The following is a 19,100-nucleotide window of genomic DNA, read 5'->3' as shown; positions in this document are numbered from 1 at the left end:
ATCTTGTCTGATACATGGTCCATCAAGCATGTTACCTAATACATGGTCCTTTAAGCATCTTGTCTAATGCATGGTCCTTCAAGCATCTTGTCTGATACATGGTCCATCAAGCATGTTACCTAATACATGGTCCTTCAAGCATCTTGTCTAATACATGGTCCTTCAAGCATCTTGTCTAATACATGGTCCTTTAACCATCTAGTGTAACACATGCTCCATTCACCATGTTGTCTGATACATACTCTATCAACCATCTTATCTAATACATACTCCCGTCTTGTCTCTCTTCGTGCACTCTATAGGTGGTTAAAAAGTGATTATTAAAGCTGTTTAAGTTTCATCTGGGTGAGTCCACCGAAATTTTCTGTTATTTAGGTCTTTATTATTTTTCGTTTGATGTGTTTCAAAATTTTCGTAAATAACTGAGAAATTAGGTTTGTTTTATGTCAAAAAAGATATCTGTGTTTTGAATATCCTTAGAATAGACTAATTTACCTCCATTTGCTAGGTTTTCTATTTTCTCAGTCCAAGGGCTTAGACCTTATAAATTTCTCGTTTTCTCTTAACTCGACTTCAACCCTTTATATATATACATATTTAGCACAGTGAATGTAATTAACAATAGATAATGACCATCGTTAGCAATAAAAAGCAAAAATTCGAACCTTGTATTTTAGCGTCATAAGTCCATAAACATACCGCTGTCTCTCCGAGAATATCCCACGTTTATAATAAAACACAATGTTACGGTTTTGGAATACTTTATATTGTTTTAAAGACGAAAATTCGTCCTTTGATGTTTAACGTTTTAGTTCGTGTGTTATATACTAGGCGCCACGATATTAGCAGCTTGGTATAGAACGGAAAGGTTGTGTTAAAAGCTTTTGTTTGTTTGAATTTCGCACAAAGCTACTCGAGGGCTATCTGCGCTAGCCGTCCCTAATTTAGCAGTGTAAGACTAGAGGGAAGGCAGCTAGTCATCGCCACCAACCGCCAACTCTTCCGTTACTCTTTTACCAACGAATAGTGGGATTGACTTTCACATTATAACGCTCTCAGGGCTGAAAGGGCGAGCATGTTTGGTGCGACGGGGATTCGAACCCGCGACCCTCAGATTACGAGTCGCACGCTTGGCCATGCCAGGCCATGTGTTAAGAGCTGAGACATCAGCAAATAATTGTTAACATTATCAAAAGGTTTCCATTGGTTATTTTCAAGAACTATTTAATTAATAAGGATTGTTCTTTTGTGACCAGGCTCCCTATATTTAACTTCTTCCGGTGTCATGTTTTACTTTTTTTTTCTGTTATGTGACTAATGTAGGTGAAAATAAACAGGAAAGTAAATTAGTGTCTTTTTCTAAGGAAATCCGAAAGATAGGTGTCTCTCTTGACATAAAACGAACCTGATTTTCAAGTTCTTTTACGGAAATTTTGAAACACATCAAGCGAAAAAATATATAAGCCTAAACAATAGAGAGTTTTAGTGCAATCAATGGTACATGTTGCTTTTATTTCCGTCTAAGTGGCTAAATTTGTTTCATTTTAGAATTTTTTTTGCAAAATTACTCGAGGGCTATCTGCACCAACCGTTCCTAATTTAGCAGTAGTAAACTAGAAGAAAGCATCAAATCAATATCACGCACCGCCAACTCTTGAGCTACTCTTTTAGCAACGAAATATGGAATTATCTATCACATTATAACACACCCAAGGCTGAAAAAGCAAGCATGTTCGGTGACAGGATTTGAAAGACTGTAAACTTTATTTACGCTAGGTGGCTCATATAAGTAATATTTAGACAGATTCTTTTTTATTTATTCTGGTTAACATCACAAAAATTAGACTGTTATCTTTGCTTCCGCTAGGTGGTTCGTATCAGATAAAAATAGCATGTATAATGGTTGTTCCCGGTAGAGTATGTGTTTATGTGTGTTTTCTTAGAGCAAAGCCACATCAGGCTGTCTACTGAGCCCATGATAGGGTATGTGGGAAAGAGAGTAGAGAATTACTAATGAAATCTAGCATCAAAAGAGAGAACTTTTGTGTGTAGTGAAAGACCTGCTGGTTAATTACAGAATGAACTATCTAATATATGGTAATGAACTATCTAATATATGGTACTTACATCACTATTTATATGTCTATATTGTTTGATTTGACTAACGTAACTTCTCGAATTTCTAGAAGACATATATATAAATATATTTAATACATTTCTGACATAAATTGTTTTCTCTATTTTCGCTAAAAGTGGGCATTCGTTCGATCCACTGCTTTTATGATCACACGTCCTACTAAATAATAGTGTTAAATGCATTACAGTTTATTGTTACGTTTCTGGGAAGAATCAGATGTTGCGAAAGAGAAAGGCTGTGAACCATGTCGTCCATTGTTACAAAAACAAACAAGAACGCAAAAGGTGTCTGACATTGTTGGCTCTACAAACAATCACAAATATTATTGTTAAAAAACAATGCCACTGGATAAACTAAATAATCGATTCTTTTATAACTTGAAAGGAAAATGAAATTGTATTTCATCTTGTGTACTGTATGAGATTTGTCATTAAAAACTGCTCATTGATAAACAACGAGAGAGGTTGATATTAGGTAAAATTAATACAGAAGCTTCTAGAAGTCGATAGATTAATCTTAATTGTCCACGTATTCTAAATGATATTTACCTATTTTTATATACAAATATCCACGTCAGTCGCTCCTCCAAATTGAGTGACGTAAGTTGGAACATCGAAAGAGTCAGGCCCGGCATGTTCAGGTTGTTAGGTCGCTCGACTCATAATCTGAGGGTTGCGGGTTCGAATCCTCATCATAACAAACATGCTTGCCCTTTCAGCCGTGGGAACGTTATTGTGTGACGGTCAATCCCGCTATTCGTTGGTAAAAGAGTAGCCCAAGAGTTGGCGGTGAGACTTCACGCTGCTAATTTAGGGACGATTAGCGCAGATAGCCCTCATATAGCTTTGCCCAAAATACAAAAACAAAACAAATCGCAAGTGTTCGTTTAGGGTTACGTGTGATGACAGGAACGTACTTCGTCTATCAAATAATGAAAGGTGTATTTTTTTCAAGTTTACCTTGCTAGAGTGCGTTACAACAGGAATTTTGGACTGTTTTCCTGATGTCAGAGGAAAGAAAACTATAGTCGTCCTCATAGTATCAATATTAGGCTTCGCAGGAGGAATTATATTTACCACAAGGGTAAGTAATCTTTCAACGTACCAAATACTTATAAAAACAATTAAAACATTTGATTGTCTGAAACATTGATTTTAACAACTGTTATAACACTATATAACTTTTATCGCATCGATTTTTAACAAATAAGAAAGCAATACTTAACGTCTAAAACGATTTCTAAGAATGATAACAATACTGAATATTTAAAACAATTATGTGTTGCAATAAATAACAATACTCAATGTTTAAAACAATTATGTGTCGTAATAGAGAAAAATACTGAATGTTTAAACAATTATGTTGCAATAAAGAACAATACTAAATGTTTAAAACAACTGTGTTGCAATAGAGAACAATACTGAATGTTTAAAACAATTGTGTTGCAATAGAGAACAATACTGAATGTTTAAAACAACTATGTGTTGCAATAGCGAACAATACTGAATGTTTAAAACAATTATGTGTTGCAATAAAGAACAATACTGAAAGTTTAAAATAATTATGTGTTGCAATAGAGAAAAATATTTAACGTCTAAAGCTAGCATAGTACTTGAGAACTATATTTACAGTTTTAAAATTATTTTAACAAATGAAATAATATTTAATGTCTATGACATTTAATTCTGACAAATCGTTTTAAAACTTAAAAAGTCAAAAACATTTCTCTTTATACGTGTTTCGGAGTGGTATGTAATAGCTAGAACTGTTTTACATGTACACTAGTGACACAGGCCTTCTTTATACCTGTTTCATGGTGGTGTGTACTGACTAGGACTGTTTGACAAGTACACTGGTGACACATACTTTCTTTATACGTATTTCAGGGTGGTGTGTACTGGCTGGAACTGTTTGACAAGTACACGGGTGACACATACTTTCTTTATACGTATTTCATGGTGGTGTGTACTGGCTGGAACTGTTTGACAAGTACACGGGTGACACATTCTTTATACGTATTTCAGGGTGGTGTGTACTGGCTGGAACTGTTTGACAAGTACACGGGTGACACATTCTTTATACGTATTTCAGGGTGGTGTGTACTGGCTGGAACTGTTTGACAAGTACACGGGTGACACATTCTTTATACGTATTTCAGGGTGGTGTGTACTGGCTGGAACTGTTTGACAAGTACACGGGTGACACATTCTTTATACGTATTTCAGGGTGGTGTGTACTGGCTGGAACTGTTTGACAAGTACACGGGTGACACATTCTTTATACGTATTTCAGGGTGGTGTGTACTGGCTGGAACTGTTTGACAAGTACACGGGTGACACATTCTTTATACGTATTTCAGGGTGGTGTGTACTGGCTGGAACTGTTTGACAAGTATGCTGCCAATTTTTCTGTTCTTCTTATCGCTATACTCGAGTGCCTTTTGATATCCTGGAATTATGGTAAGTTTTCTCTTTAGAATAACCATGACATTCCTTTAATCACTTGAGATAAATTAATTAATTTATACTGATTATCTTTCAATTTTTTTGTGAGAAGCAAAAATTAATGTTCCTTTCATGAAGAGTGAGAAATATGAACTTTAACCTTAAAGTTCAATATTAAAAAAACAACCTTCTGAGGTAAGTTTCTATGTATTAACGATTTTTAATACTTGTATGGTGAAAGTCAAGCCTATGTTTTCATTGCTATAATGGGGTGTCATATCAGCATGTTATATAACACACGTCACTTGGATGAATGTATTAAGAATAATATAATCTTGTTTGTTATGATATAGGTGGGAACAAAATCAGTGTTGTAATGTGTTTTGAATTACAATACAATGTTTATTAATAGGAACTCGTGGATCACACTGATACTGACATGCCAGCAGATTTAACGAAGTTTTTAAATTACGTATTTTCCTGTAAAACGTTTACTAAAACGGTCGTTAATAATAAATACAACTCACAACAACATAGTTTACCTTCATCTTAAATAACTACAATAAATACAACACACAACAACAAAGTTTACCTCGATCTTAACTAATTATAATCAACACAACAACAAAGTTTACTTTGATCTTAATTATAGTTAATGTCTATCTTTTCTCTTTGATCTCAAACCTGCATTTTTATTCAGGTACTGACCGATTTCGACACGACATCGAGTTAATGATTGGTCCACGCAGTGAGGCCTGGGGATTATTCTGGTCAACTATGTGGAAGTACTTGTCACCTGCAACTCTTCTTGTGAGTGTTTGTAGTAGTGTTAAATCTGGTCACCATCATGATGTAAGTCACTTTAAATCGGAGTAAGGTATCAATATTTTTATGGTTTGGAAAAATGTCTGACCACGAGTCACACTTTCTTGCTCAAACTAGAAAACAGTTGCGCTCCTTTACGGATGAAATAAGTTACCGATAAATAGCTCTGGGTGTAAATAGTGAAAGGCTTGAAAAAAAATTATTGATTAAAATTTTTAAACTACTTTTTGTGTAAGCCTTCTTTTACAACTCGTATGTAAAAGATATACCTAATAATCTAAGCCTACTTTTATATTCCTATACAAAATATAGGTATACCTAATCATCTAAGCCTACTTTTATATTCCTATACAAAATATAGGTATAACTATTAATCTAAGCCTACTTTTCTATTCCTATACAAAATATAGGTATAACTAATAATGTCAGCCTACTTTTATATTCCTATACAAAATATAGGTATAACTAATAATCTAAGCCTACTTTTCTATTCCTATACAAAATATAGGTATAACTAATAATGTCAGCCTACTTTTCTATTCCTATACAAAATATAAGTATAACTAATAATGTCAGCCTACTTTTCTATTCCTATACAAACTATAGGTATAACTAATAATGTCAGCCTACTTTTCTATTCCTATACAAACTATAGGTATAACTAATAATGTCAGCCTACTTTTCTATTCCTATACAAACTATAGGTATAACTAATAATGTCAGCCTACTTTTCTATTCCTATACAAACTATAGGTATAACTAATAATTTCAGCCTACTTTTCTATTCTGATACAAAATATTGATATTTAGTTAACCTGAAGATGACCTAATAAGGTTGAAAGGTTGTACTTTATTTTAATTAAAGTTTTAGTACCGTTACCAGCCGTCTTCAGAATAGAAAATATTGGTATAATTTATGATGTAATCACACTTTGTGTACAAATTATAAGATGTCCTTTCAAGTTGAGAATGTTAACAGTAGAAAACAAAATACAGTTATCAAATGCCAGTGTTCATTTTAGCGTTTGGTGTTTTTATCTAAAGAAACTCTAGGACATTACGGATGGAATATTTTTGCAGTTTTAAATGGAATATCTGTCAGGTGTTCTGTACAAATTCAGTGACTAATATAACTTAGTTTCTCTAATCAACACACCTTCAGAGTTATTCACCGAATGTCTTATGGCTTTATTTGGTACGAAATATTAATTTTACCTAAATAGTTATGAAAGTGGTCGCTCTGTTGTGTAAATTATTTAGCTCCAAGGTTTGAATTGGATATAAAAGATTATTTTATAACGTTTGTAATGACGACACTGAAACTAAGGGTATTTATTGTTATCGAGAATGATTGTTGGGTTTTAACCTTTAATATAGTAATATATGTTAAGATAATATACTTTATAGAAAATTACAAAGTCTCCAAGAAGAAACTGCGGGTTATCAAAGAAGGCGTTTAATCTTCTACAATGAAACTCCACAGTCATTACAATGAAACTCCACAGTCAGTACAATGAAACTCCGCAGTCATTACAATGAAACACCACAGTCATTACAATGAAACTCCACAGTCATTACAATGAAACTCCACAGTCAATACAAGGAAACACCACAGTCATTACAATGAAACTCCACAGTCATTACAATGAAACTCCACAGTCATTACAATGAAACTCCACAGTCATTACAATGAAACTCCACAGTCATTATGACAGATTACCAGATTTTAGTAATGTTTTCTACAAGTATTAAATCAGAACAGTTCCACCTACATTTTAATTTTCTAATGAATGTTCCAGTTCATATTGTTTTTCAACTGGATCAACTACGAACCATTGAAGTCGGGTGACTATGTATTTCCGGAATGGGCTAATGCTGTGGGCTGGATCATTGCCTTCCAGCCAGTTGGTGTAATTGTTATTGTTCTCATCTGGAAGATGATTCGTCTATCAGAGGGCACAGTAAAAGAAGTGAGTCGGGATATTTAATGGGTTGGATATCTTTATATCAGAAATTTTTCAGTTAATGTGTTATAATTTCTAGGATTATGGGTTGGGTATAATTCTCACAGACGTTTCTCAGTTAATGTGTTATAATGCCTATTAATTAACATTTTTGTAGAATATGAAAAAATCAAGTAGCAAAACGAAAAAGTAATAATGTTTGTTAAAACATAAAGAAAAACTTCCTCTTATCGCCGGTAAATTTTAATTTTATATAAAGACAACTAAGGACAAGTATTAGGTTTTAATATAAATATTATATCATGTTCAATATATTTTTATCTTATTGACAAAAGTGGTTTACAAACATAACTTAATAAATACGTGGAGTCGAAGATTGAATGCAAAGAACAACTCTTGTGTTTGATAGTGAGCAGAGAGTCAGAGATTAATGTAACAACACTGTGTGTGGTACCAGTTGAGGAGTGAGTCAGAGATTAATGTAACAACTGTACTTTTGGTACTAGTTGAGGAGTGAGTCAGAGATTAATGTAACAACTGTGCATTTGGTACTAGCTGAGGAGTGACTAAGAAATTGAATGTAACAACTGTGTGTGTGGTACTAGTTCAGTGAGTCAGAGATTGAATGTAACAGCTGTGCGTTTGGTACTAGTTGAGGAGTTTGTCAGAGACTGAATGTAACAGATGTGCGTTTGGTGTTAGTTGAGGAGCGAGTAAGAGATTGAATGTAACAACTGTAAGTTGGTACTAGTTGAGGAGTGAGTCAGAGATTGAATGTAACAACTCTGCGTTTGGCACAACTTGAGTTAGAAATTAATGTAACAACTGTGCGTTTGGTACTAGGTGAGGAGTGAGTCAGAGATTGAATGTAACAACTGTGCGTTTGGTACTAGTTGAGGAGTGAGTCAGAGATTGAATGTAACAACTGTGTGTGTGGTACTAGTTGAGTGAGTCAGAGATTAAATGTAACAGCTATGCGTTTAGTGTTAGTTGAGGAGTGAGAAAGAGATTGAATGTAACAACTGTGCGTTTGGTACTAGTTGAGGAGTGAGTCAGAGATAGAATGTAACAACTGTGGGTTTGGTACTAGCTGAGGAGTGAGTCAGAGATTGAATGTAACAACTGTGCGTTTGGTACTAGTTGAGGAGTGAGTCAGAGATTTAATGTAACAACTGTGAGTTTGGTACTAGTTGAGGAGTGAGTCAGAGATGGAATGTAACAACTGTGGGTTTGGTACTAGTTGAGGAGTGAGTCAGAGATGGAATGTAACAACTGTGTATTTGGTACTAGCTGAGGAGTGAGTCAGAGATTGAATGTAACAGCTGTGCGTTTGGTACTAGTTGAGGAGTTTGTCAGAGATTAAATGTAACAGCTGTGCGTTTGGTGTTAGTAGAGGATTTAGTAAGAGATTGAATGTAACAACTGTGCATTTGATACTAGCTGAGGAGTTTGTCAGAGATTAAATGTAACAGCTGTGCGTTTGGTGTTAGTTGATGAGTGAGTAAGAGATTGAATGTAACAACTGTGTGTGTGCTACTAGTTCAGTGAGTCAGAGATTGAATGTAACAACTGTGCGTTTGGTACTAGTTGAGGAGTGAGTCAGAGATAGAATGTAACAACTGTGCATTTGGTACTAGCTGAGGAGTGAGTCAGAGATTGAATGTAACAACTGTGCGTTTGGTACTAGTTGAGGAGTGAGTCAGAGATTGAATGTAACAACTGTGAGTTTGGTACTAATTGAAGAGTCAGTAAGAGATTGAATGTAACAACTGTACGTTGGTACGAGTTGAGGAGTGAGTCAGAGATTGAATATAACAACTGTGCGTTTGGTACTATTTGAGGAGTGTGTTAGAGATTAATGTAACAACTATGTGTGTGGTACTAGTTGAGTGAGTCAGAGATTGAATGTAACAGCTGTGCGTTTGGTGTTAGTTGAGGAGTGAGTAAGAGATTGAATGGAACAACTGTACGTTGGTACTAGTTGTGGTGTGAGTCAGAGATTGAATGTAACAACTCTGCGTTTGGTGCTACTTGAGGAGTTTGTCAGAGATTGAATGTAACAACTGTGTGTGTGGTACTAGTTGAGGAGTGAGTCAGAGATTGAATGTAAAACTGTGCGTTTGGTACTAGTTGAGGAGTTTGTCAGAGATTAAATGTAACAGCTGTGCGTTTGGTGTTAGTTGAGGAGTGAGTAAGAGATTGAATGTAACAACTGTAAGTTGGTACTAGTTGAGGAGTGAGTCAGAGATTGAATATAACAACTCTGCGTTTGGTACTAGTTGAGGAGTGAGTCAGAGATAGAATGTAACAACTGTGTGTGTGGTACTAGTTCAGTGAGTCAGAGATTGAATGTAACAGTTGTGCGTTTGGTGTTAGTTGAGGAGTGAGTAAGAGATTGAATGTAACAACTGTAAGTTGGTACTAGTTGAGGAGTGAGTCAGAGATTGAATGTAACAACTCTGCGTTTGGTACAACTTGAGTTAGAAATTAATGTAACAACTATGCGTTTGGTACTAGTTGAGGAGTGAGTCAGAGATTGAATGTAACAACTGTGCGTTTGGTACTAGTTGAGGAGTGAGTCAGAGATTGAATGTAACAACTGTGTGTGTGGTACTAGTTGAGTGAGTCAGAGATTGAATGTAACAGCTGTGCGTTTAGTGTTAGTTGAGGAGTGAGAAAGAGATTGAATGTAACAACTGTGCTTTTGGTACTAGTTGAGGAGTGAGTCAGAGATTGAATGTAACAACTGTGCGTTTGGTACTAGTATAGGAGTGAGTCAGAGATAGAATGTAACAACTGTGCATTTGGTCCTAGCTGAGGAGTGAGTCAGAGATTGAATGTTACAACTGTGCGTTTGGTACTAGTTGAGGAGTGAGTCAGAGATTGAATGTAACAACTGTGCGTTTGGTACTAGTTGAGGAGTGAGTCAGAGATGGAATGTAACAAGTGTGCGTTTGGTACTAGTTGAGGAGTGAGTCAGAGATGGAATGTAACAACTGTGCATTTGGTACTAGCTGAGAAGTGAGTCAGAGATTGAATGTAACAGCTGTGCGTTTGGTACTAGTTGAGGAGTTTGTCAGAGATTAAATGTAACAGCTGTGCGTTTGGTGTTAGTTGAGGAGTGAGTAAGAGATTGAATGTAACAACTGTGCGTTTGTTACTAGTTGAGGAGTGAGTCAAAGATTGAATGTAACAACTGTTCGTTTGGTACTAGTTGAGGGGTTTGTCAGAGATTAAATGTAACAGCTGTGCGTTTGGTGTTAGTTGAGGAGTGAGTAAGAGATTGAATGTAACAACTGTGTGTGTGGTACTAGTTCAGTGAGTCAGAGATTGAATGTAACAGCTGTGCGTTTAGTGTTAGTTGAGGATTGAGAAAGAGATTGAATGTAACAACTGTGCGTTTGTTACTAGTTGAGGAGTGAGTCAAAGATTGAATGTAACAACTGTTCGTTTGGTACTAGTTGAGGGGTTTGTCAGAGATTAAATGTAACAGCTGTGCGTTTGGTGTTAGTTGAGGAGTGAGTAAGAGATTGAATGTAACAACTGTGTGTGTGGTACTAGTTCAGTGAGTCAGAGATTGAATGTAACAGCTGTGCGTTTGGTGTTAGTTGAGGAGTGAGTAAGAGATTGAATGTAACAACTGTAAGTTGGTACTAGTTGAGGAGTGTGTCAGAGATTGAATGTAACAACTTTGCGTTTGGTACAACTTGAGTTAGAAATTAATGTAACAACTGTGCGTTTGGTACTAGTTAAGGAGCGAGTCAGAGATTGAATGTAACAACTGTGCGTTTGGTACTAGTTGAGGAGTGAGTCAGAGATTGAATGTAACAACTGTGCGTTTAGTGTTAGTTGAGGAGTGAGAAAGAGATTGAATGTAACAACTCTGCGTTTGGTACAACTTGAGTTAGAAATTAATGTAACAACTGTGCGTTTGGTACTAGTTGAGGAGTGAGTCAGAGATTGAATGTAACAACTGTGCGTTTGGTACTAGTTGAGTGAGTCAGAGATTGAATGTAACAGCTATGCGTTTAGTGTTAGTTGAGGAGTGAGAAAGAGATTGAATGTAACAACTGTGCGTTTGGTACTAGTTGAGGAGTGAGTCAGAGATTGAATGTAACAACTGTGCGTTTGGTACTAGTTGAGGAGTGAGTGAGAAAATGGAATGTAACAACTGTGCGTTTGGTACTAGTTGAGGAGTGAGTCAGAGATGGAATGTAACAACTGTGCGTTTGGTACTAGTTGAGGAGTTTGTCAGAGATTAAATGTAACAGCTGTGCGTTTGGTGTTAGTTGAGGACTGAGTAAGAGATTGAATGTAACAACTCTGCGTTTGGTACAACTTGAGTTAGAAATTAATGTAATAACTGTGCGTTTGGTACTAGTTGAGGAGTGAGTCAGAGATTAATGTAACAACTGTGCGTTTGGTACTAGTTGAAGAGTGAGTCAGAGATGGAATCTAAAAACTGTGTATTTGGTACTAGCTGAGGAGTGAGTAATAGATTGAATGTAACAACTGTTTTTTGGTACTAGTTCAGTGAGTCAGACATTAAATGTGACAGCTGTGCGTTTGGTACGAGTTGAGGAATTTGTCAGAGATTGAATGTAACAGCTGTGCGTTTGGTGTTAGTTGAGGAGTCAGTAAGAGATGGAATGTAATAACTGTGTGTGTTACTAGTTGAGGAGTTTGTCAGAGATTGAATGTAACAACTCTGCGTTTTGTGCTACTTGAGGAGTTTGTCAGAGATTGAATGTAACAACTGTGTGTGGTACTAGTTGAGGAGTGAGTCAGAGATTGAATGTAACAACTGTGTGTGGTACTAGTTGAGGAGTGAGTCAGAGATTGAATGTAACAACTGTGCATTTGGTACTAGTTGAGGAGTGAGTCAGAGATTGAATGTAATAACTGTGTGTGTGGTACTAGCTGAGGAGTGAGTCAGGGATTGAATGTAATAACTGTGTGTGGTACTAGTTGAGGAGTGAGTCAGAGATTGAATGTAATAACTGTGTGTGTGGTACTAGCTGAGGAGTGAGTCAGGGATTGAATGTAATAACTGTGTGTGGTACTAGTTGAGGAGTGAGTCAGAAATTGAATGTAACAACTCTGTGTGTGGTGTTAGTTGAGGAGTGAGTTAGAGATGGAATGTAACAACTGTGCATTTGGTACTAGTTGAGGAGTGAGTCAGAGATTGAATGTAATAACTGTGAGTTTGGTACTAATTGAGGAGTCAGTAAGAGATTGAATGTAACAACTGTTCGTTGGTACGAGTTGAGGAGTGAGTCAGAGATTGAATATAACAACTGTGCGTTTGGTACTATTTGAGGAGTGAGTCAGAGATTGAATGTAACAACTCTGTGTGTGGTGCTAGTTGAGGAGTGAGTCAGAGATTGAATCTAATAACTGTGTGTGTGGTACTAGTTGAGAAGTGAGTCATAGATTAATGTGACAACTGTGCGTTTGGTTCTAGTTGAGGAGTGAGTCATGGATTTAATCTGACAATAATTTTTTGTTGTATTTCAACCGAGATGAAATGTCTGCCGATTCGGAATAATGGTTTCAGTTTTCGTTGATATCATATTTGTTTGAAGAATAAATGAACTTTTTCTGAACTAAAATATTACGTGTCTGTTTAAACAACTTTGAACTGTTCAGCACGTGACGTTTTAGCTGTTTGTTTTCCAGCGTTTCCTGACTCTTCTGTCTCCCAGGAATGACTGGGGCCCTGCTGTCGATACAATGCTGAAATCAGGTGATACAGAAGAGAACGGAGTGATTGGTGAAGTATTATCCATGGATTCTCATACGAAAGTTACCTACAGCTTGGAATCATCTATATGAAATAAGGGGAAATCAATGAAACTTTAAAACGTACCATGGGCGAGTGATATGTAACATGTTTTATTTGATTTATGTAACTCGTGTGTTTTCAGTTTAAATAACTTTTACGAAAGAACGTTTAGAAGTTTGTAGAATAGACAAATTGAAATACAGTACTCATAAGATTCGAGCAAAGTGTTTGAAACCAATTATTAACAAGTACAAGAAACATGTTTATGGTTTTCTAATTCCGTGTTTATTCTGTTTAACTTGTTTATTATATCTTTATAATCCGTATCTCATAACCTTCTCACAAACGTAAAACTCGTTTCTTAACTTTTCAGAAATCGAACCGAATACATTTGTACAAAAAAATATATTAAATGAACTTATTTTTCTCTGTTACAGTAAAAAAACCAACCCTCATATAATTTCTAGGTGTTACATATAATTATGTATGTAAAATATAACGTTTGGAGAAATATGAGAAAAAGACAGAACGGGAACAACAGATTCTAAGCGCCCCCTACTTGTCTCCCTAGCACCTGTTGGGCTTGTTTTATATTAAACCAAAATATCTGCCAAGTTGGTTAGTTAGTTAATACGACAAAAAAAAACTGTAGTTGTTACCAAACAGATATTAAGTCGAAATGGAAGTAACCAGAATTATTTCATGGACTTCAATGACATACTTTGACCACAGTCCCCTGGTGGGATCAGCAGTAAGTTTGCAGACTTACAACGTTAGAATCCTGGTTTTGATTCCCTGCGATATACACAGCAGATAGCTCAATGTGGCTTTGCTCCAAAGGAAACTAACAACGTTAGTTTCTGAAGATTAGTCTGATTTGTGTCTTTATTTTTAACTATATTTTTCAAAACTTTTCACGAGTGAATTTGTGTCGTTGCATAATTTAAAGTACCTCCATTTTAATTTGGAATACAAGACATGTTTCCTTAAAAGTTTTGCAAATAAGAAGACATTTGTTATCAGGATTCACAAATCTGTTTTTAGATAGTTTTTGCATACTGATAATACAGTCATGAATCAGAGGAAAGATATTTATATGTAATTTTAAATTCCTTTAAAGATACGAAAGAAAATGGATATGTTCCATATAACTTCTGTAGCAATACTTGTATTATAATTATCACATCTCAGTGATTTCAGAAGAGAGATAAATATGTATTCTTGAATTTCACAAGAAAAGAGATATTTTTCTAAGTACAGTTATTTTTCAGTAAGGATATCAAACACAGATATTTAGTATTAAAGGTTTGTAAGGAAACTGAACAAAAGTAATTACATGTTCTTGCAATCCTGTTAGGATAACAAAGATGGAAAGAAATATAAAACCGATTATCCTTAAGAATAAACAAAGAGATAAAGAAATGTAGAGATAATTTCTTCGAAAGGATAAACGATAAGGAAGGAAAAAAGATCCGTACAGTTAGTTTGTGAGTAGGAAAGTAAGGGAAAAGATTCGTACAGTTAGTTTGTGGGTAGGAGAGTAAGGGAAAAGATTCGTACAGTTAGTTTGTGGGTAGGAAAGTAAGGGAAAAGATTCATACAGTTAGTTTGTGGGTAGGAAAGTAAGGGTAAAGATCCGTACAGTTAGTTTGTAGGTAGGAAAGTAAAGGGAAAGATTCGTACAGTTAGTTTGTGGGTAGGAAAGTAAGGGAAAAGATCCGTACAGTTAGTTTGTGAGTAGGAAAGTAAGGAAAAAATTCAGCACAGTTAGTTTGTGGGTAGGAGAAGTAAGGAAAAAATTCGTACAGTTAGTTTGTGGGTAGGAAAAGTAAGGAAAAAAATTCATACAGTTAGTTTGTGGGTAGGAAAGTAAGGAAAAAATTCATTACAGTTAGCTTGTGGGTAGGAAAGTAAGGAAAAATTCTAATTAGTTTATAGGTAGGAAAATAAGGAAAAAATTCATTACAGTTAGCTTGTGGGTAGGAAAGTAAGGAAAATATTCATTACAATTAGTTTGTGGGTAGGAAAGTAAGGAAAAAATTCGTACAGTTAGTTTGTCAGTAGGAAAATAAGGGTAAAGATCCATTACAGTTAGTTTGTAGGTAGGAAAGTAAAGGAAAAGATTCATTACAGTTAGTTTGTGGGTAAGAAAGTAAGGGAAAAGATCCATTACAGTTAGTTTGTGGGTAGGAAAAGTAAGGAAAAAGATTCATTACAGTTAGTTTGTAGCTGGAAGAGTAAGGGGAAAAGATTCCGTACAGTTAGTTTGTGGGTAGGAAGAAAGTAAGGAAAAGATTCAATACAGTTAGTTTGTGGGTAGAAAAAGTAAGGGAAAAGATCCATTACAGTTAGTTTGTAGGTAGGAAAAGTAAGGAAAAAGATCCATTACAGTTAGTTTGTAGGTGGGAAAGTAAGGAAAAAATTCATTACAGTTAGTTTGTGGGTAGGAAAGTAAGGAAAAGATCCATTACATTTAGTTTGTGGGTAGGAAAGTAAGGAAAAAAGATCCATTACATTTAGTTTGTGGGTAGGAAAGTAAGGAAAAGATCCATTACATTTAGTTTGTGGGTAGGAAAGTAAGGAAAAAGATCCATTACATTTAGTTTGTGGGTAGGAAAGTAAGGAAAAGATTCGCACAGTTAGTTTGTGGGTAGGAAGAAGTAAGGAAAAGATCCATTACATTTAGTTTGTGGGTAGAAAAGTAAGGGAAAAAGATCCGTACAGTTAGTTTGTGGGTAGGAAAGTAATGGGAAAAAGATCCATAACCTTTGGATTTGTGGGTAGGAAAATAAGGAAAAAATTCATTACAGTTAGTTTGTGGGTAGGAAAATAAGGAAAAATTCATACAGTTAGTTTGTGGGTAGGAAAAGTAAGGAAAAGATTCATTACAGTTAGCTTGTGGGTAGGAAAAGTAAGGAAAAAATTCGCACAATTAGTTTGTGGGTAGGAAAGAAATGGGGAAAAGATTCATTACAGTTAGCTTGTGGGTAGGAAAGTAAGGAAAATATTCATTACAGTTAGTTTGTGGGTAGGAAAGTAAGGAAAAAGATCCATTACAGTTAGTTTGTGGGTAGGAAAAGTAAGGGAAAAAATTCAGCACAGTTAGTTTGGGTAGGAAAGTAAGGGAAAAGATTCGTACAGTTAGTTTGTGGGTAGGAAAGTAAGGGAAAAGATTCATACAGTTAGTTTGTGGGTAGGAAAGTAAGGGAAAAGATTCGTACAGTTAGCTTGTGGGTAGGAAAGTAAGGGAAAAGATTCGCACAATTAGTTTGTGGGTAGGAAAGTAAGGAAAAAGATTCAGCCACAGTTAGCTTGTGGGTAGGAAAAGTAAGGAAAATATTCATTACAGTTAGTTTGTGGGTAGGAAAGTAAGGAAAAAGATCCGCACAGTTAGTTTGTGGGTAGGAAAATAAGGGAAAAGATTCGTACACTTAGTTTGCGGGTAGGAAAGTAAGGGAAATATCCGTACATTTAGTGTGTGGGTAGGAAAGTAAAGGAAAAGATCCATACAGTTAGTTTGTGGGTAGGAAAGTAAGGGAAAAGATCCGTACAGTTAGTTTGTGGGTAGGAAAGTAAGGGAAAAGATCCGTACAATTAGTTTGTGGGTAGGAAAGTAATGGAAAAGATCCGTACAGTTAGTTTGTGGGTGGGAAATTAAGGGAAAAGATCCGTACAGTTAGTTTGTGGGTAAGAAAGTATGGGAAAGGATCCGTACAGTTAGTTTTTGGGTAGGAAAGTAAGGGAATTGTTTTTAACTTTCGATAATTTTGTATAAAAAAAAACGTTTGTGGGTTTTGAGTCATTTATGATAATTTCAGTTGTTTCCACGTAGAATGTGACCAGTACGGTCGTTTCTTCTAATTTTCGACAGTCTTCAAAGCGCTAGCCGTTAATAATTTAGCAGAGTAAGACAAGAGGGAAGGCAGATTAGATAGTAATCACCACCAACTCTTGCGATAAGCTTTTACCAACGAATAATGGAATTGACCACTTATTATAACGCCCCCAGGGTTGAAAGGACCCGCAAGTTTGATGTGACGGGGATTCGAACCCGCAACCCTCAGATTACGAATCGAGCGCCCTAATCACCTGGCCATATTGGGCCCTAAAGCGCTGGAAACAACTTAAAAATCGCAGGTTATGTAAGCGCATCTCTTCAGTTTCAGCTCAAATACCAAAATCCACATTTTTCCAAAACTACTTGAATTACCTGAACATTGACAGACATTTATTCCTAAGCCCACTTAAATTATTTAACATATAATACCCGACACCTCATCTGGTTAATAACCTATTCGTTTGAATAAATATCTGAAACAAAAATAAACTATTATGACATCTTGGAAGTAAAACTTTTCTGACAGATATTTAAAACAAAGGTGTGACGTGAAAGTTCGGTAAACATTGCTCGACATTTTACAAATGAATCTTAGCTCTGGCTTTAATAAAACAAACAATAAACTTTGGTGGATTCCTCTGGCATAACTAAAAGCAAGCCCTCTACAGGCAAAACACATAATTTAATTTGTTGTTAATTTTTCTGCAGCTCTATTTAATCCTACGTCCATGTTGTTTCAGGGTTAACCAAATAATGTGCTCAATTGCTGGTGTTAACACTTAGCGGGAATAGTGTAAGTCAAAAGAAACTAACCATTGATCAACCATATGCTGATTACTGAAGGATATAATTTAATTAATTATATTATGGTATATCTAAGTCTTCTGTTATTTGAAGGAAGTTGTTTAAATATATGTAAAAAAATCCAACAACATAGTATTAATGCTGTATATATGTTGATGTTCATACGAATACTCTTATAATTAGGTTCTGAACAGTACTTTAGCTGTTGTTATTGTAAAGTCAGATAACTCGTTGGTTTAATATAGGCTTTCATACTGTATTTAATCATGTTATTCAGCAGAACTTCTTGTAAAAATAAGAATAAAAAATGTATTAGAAAACGCTGGTGTCAGTAAATATATTTGTTTTAATATCGAAAAAGGAATTTGATTCAAATGTTGATCTATTTTCCCATATTTTTTCTACATTTTTTTTAAGTTTGAATATATATACATATTCTCGGTACGACGTATATCGTGTATTTATGATCCATATTTGTGTCTTTGAAGGTGTAAAATGACAATTATTTTGTTCATAACTGGTATAAAAAAGAACCATTATGACAGCATGTATTCATGTGGCATCTGTACAGTAGATGGCGCAGTTTACAGCAGGTGAATATAGTTATGCATGCAACCACAGTGAACAGCATGAGACTAGAAATGTGATGAACAGACACAAGGGATCGTAATGAACACCAGTTGAATATAGACAGGTGTCTGCTAGTGAGTAGAGGACATAATGAACAGAACATGAATATAGAAACGTGATTAACGGACGGTAGAGGGCACTGAACAACATTTGAGTAGAGACAAGTGACCACCAGAGAGTAGAGGGCGCAATGAACAACATGTGGATATAGAAATATGATCAACAGACGGTAGATGGCGAAATGAACAATATTTGAAAATAGACACGTGACCATCAGAGAGTGCAGTATAAACAAGCTTCTTGAAAAATATTAAGTTATTCAACCTTTAACACGTCACTTTTGAACTCTGTACACAAAGTTGAATATGCCAAAACTTTGGCCAAATTGTTTTTAAACTTAACTATGCAGGCTGTTTTACTGTGAATATTATAAACCAAACTTATTTGAACAGGTAATAATTGTCACACAATTGTGTATATGGTGTCATGGTGTAGAATTCAATTTTAAAATTATACTTCTGAATTATCAATCCCCCTAGTGGCACAGCGTGAATGTATTAACGAGATTCCCACTGTCCCTATCTACTATCTAGCGAAACCACAGCCAAGGGAACGGGCTTGGAGAAATCCCAGTAAGTCTGCGGTCTTATACCGCTAGAAACTAGGTTTCGAT

At 35.5% G+C, this 19,100-nt stretch overlaps 1 protein-coding gene across 1 annotated transcript in view; it reads left to right on the top strand.

The window, feature by feature from the left end:
* Positions 1-14,900, top strand: part of LOC143257784 (sodium- and chloride-dependent glycine transporter 2-like) — a 32,352-nt gene extending 17,452 nt beyond the window's left edge. The window contains exons 7-11 of the mRNA XM_076516817.1: positions 3,092-3,220; positions 4,497-4,596; positions 5,282-5,391; positions 7,206-7,376; positions 13,050-14,900. Of these exons, the coding sequence (XP_076372932.1) occupies positions 3,092-3,220; positions 4,497-4,596; positions 5,282-5,391; positions 7,206-7,376; positions 13,050-13,205 (666 nt within the window). The 3' untranslated portion in view covers positions 13,206-14,900. The remainder of the gene's footprint in view (positions 1-3,091; positions 3,221-4,496; positions 4,597-5,281; positions 5,392-7,205; positions 7,377-13,049) is intronic.
* Positions 14,901-19,100: the final 4,200 nt, after the last annotated feature.

The sequence above is a fragment of the Tachypleus tridentatus genome, chromosome 7, assembly GCF_004210375.1.
Source record: "Tachypleus tridentatus isolate NWPU-2018 chromosome 7, ASM421037v1, whole genome shotgun sequence".
Lineage (NCBI taxonomy): Eukaryota > Metazoa > Arthropoda > Merostomata > Xiphosura > Limulidae > Tachypleus > Tachypleus tridentatus.
The sequence above is the reverse complement of the archived record's forward strand: the minus strand, read 5'-3'. Positions and strand labels throughout refer to the sequence as shown.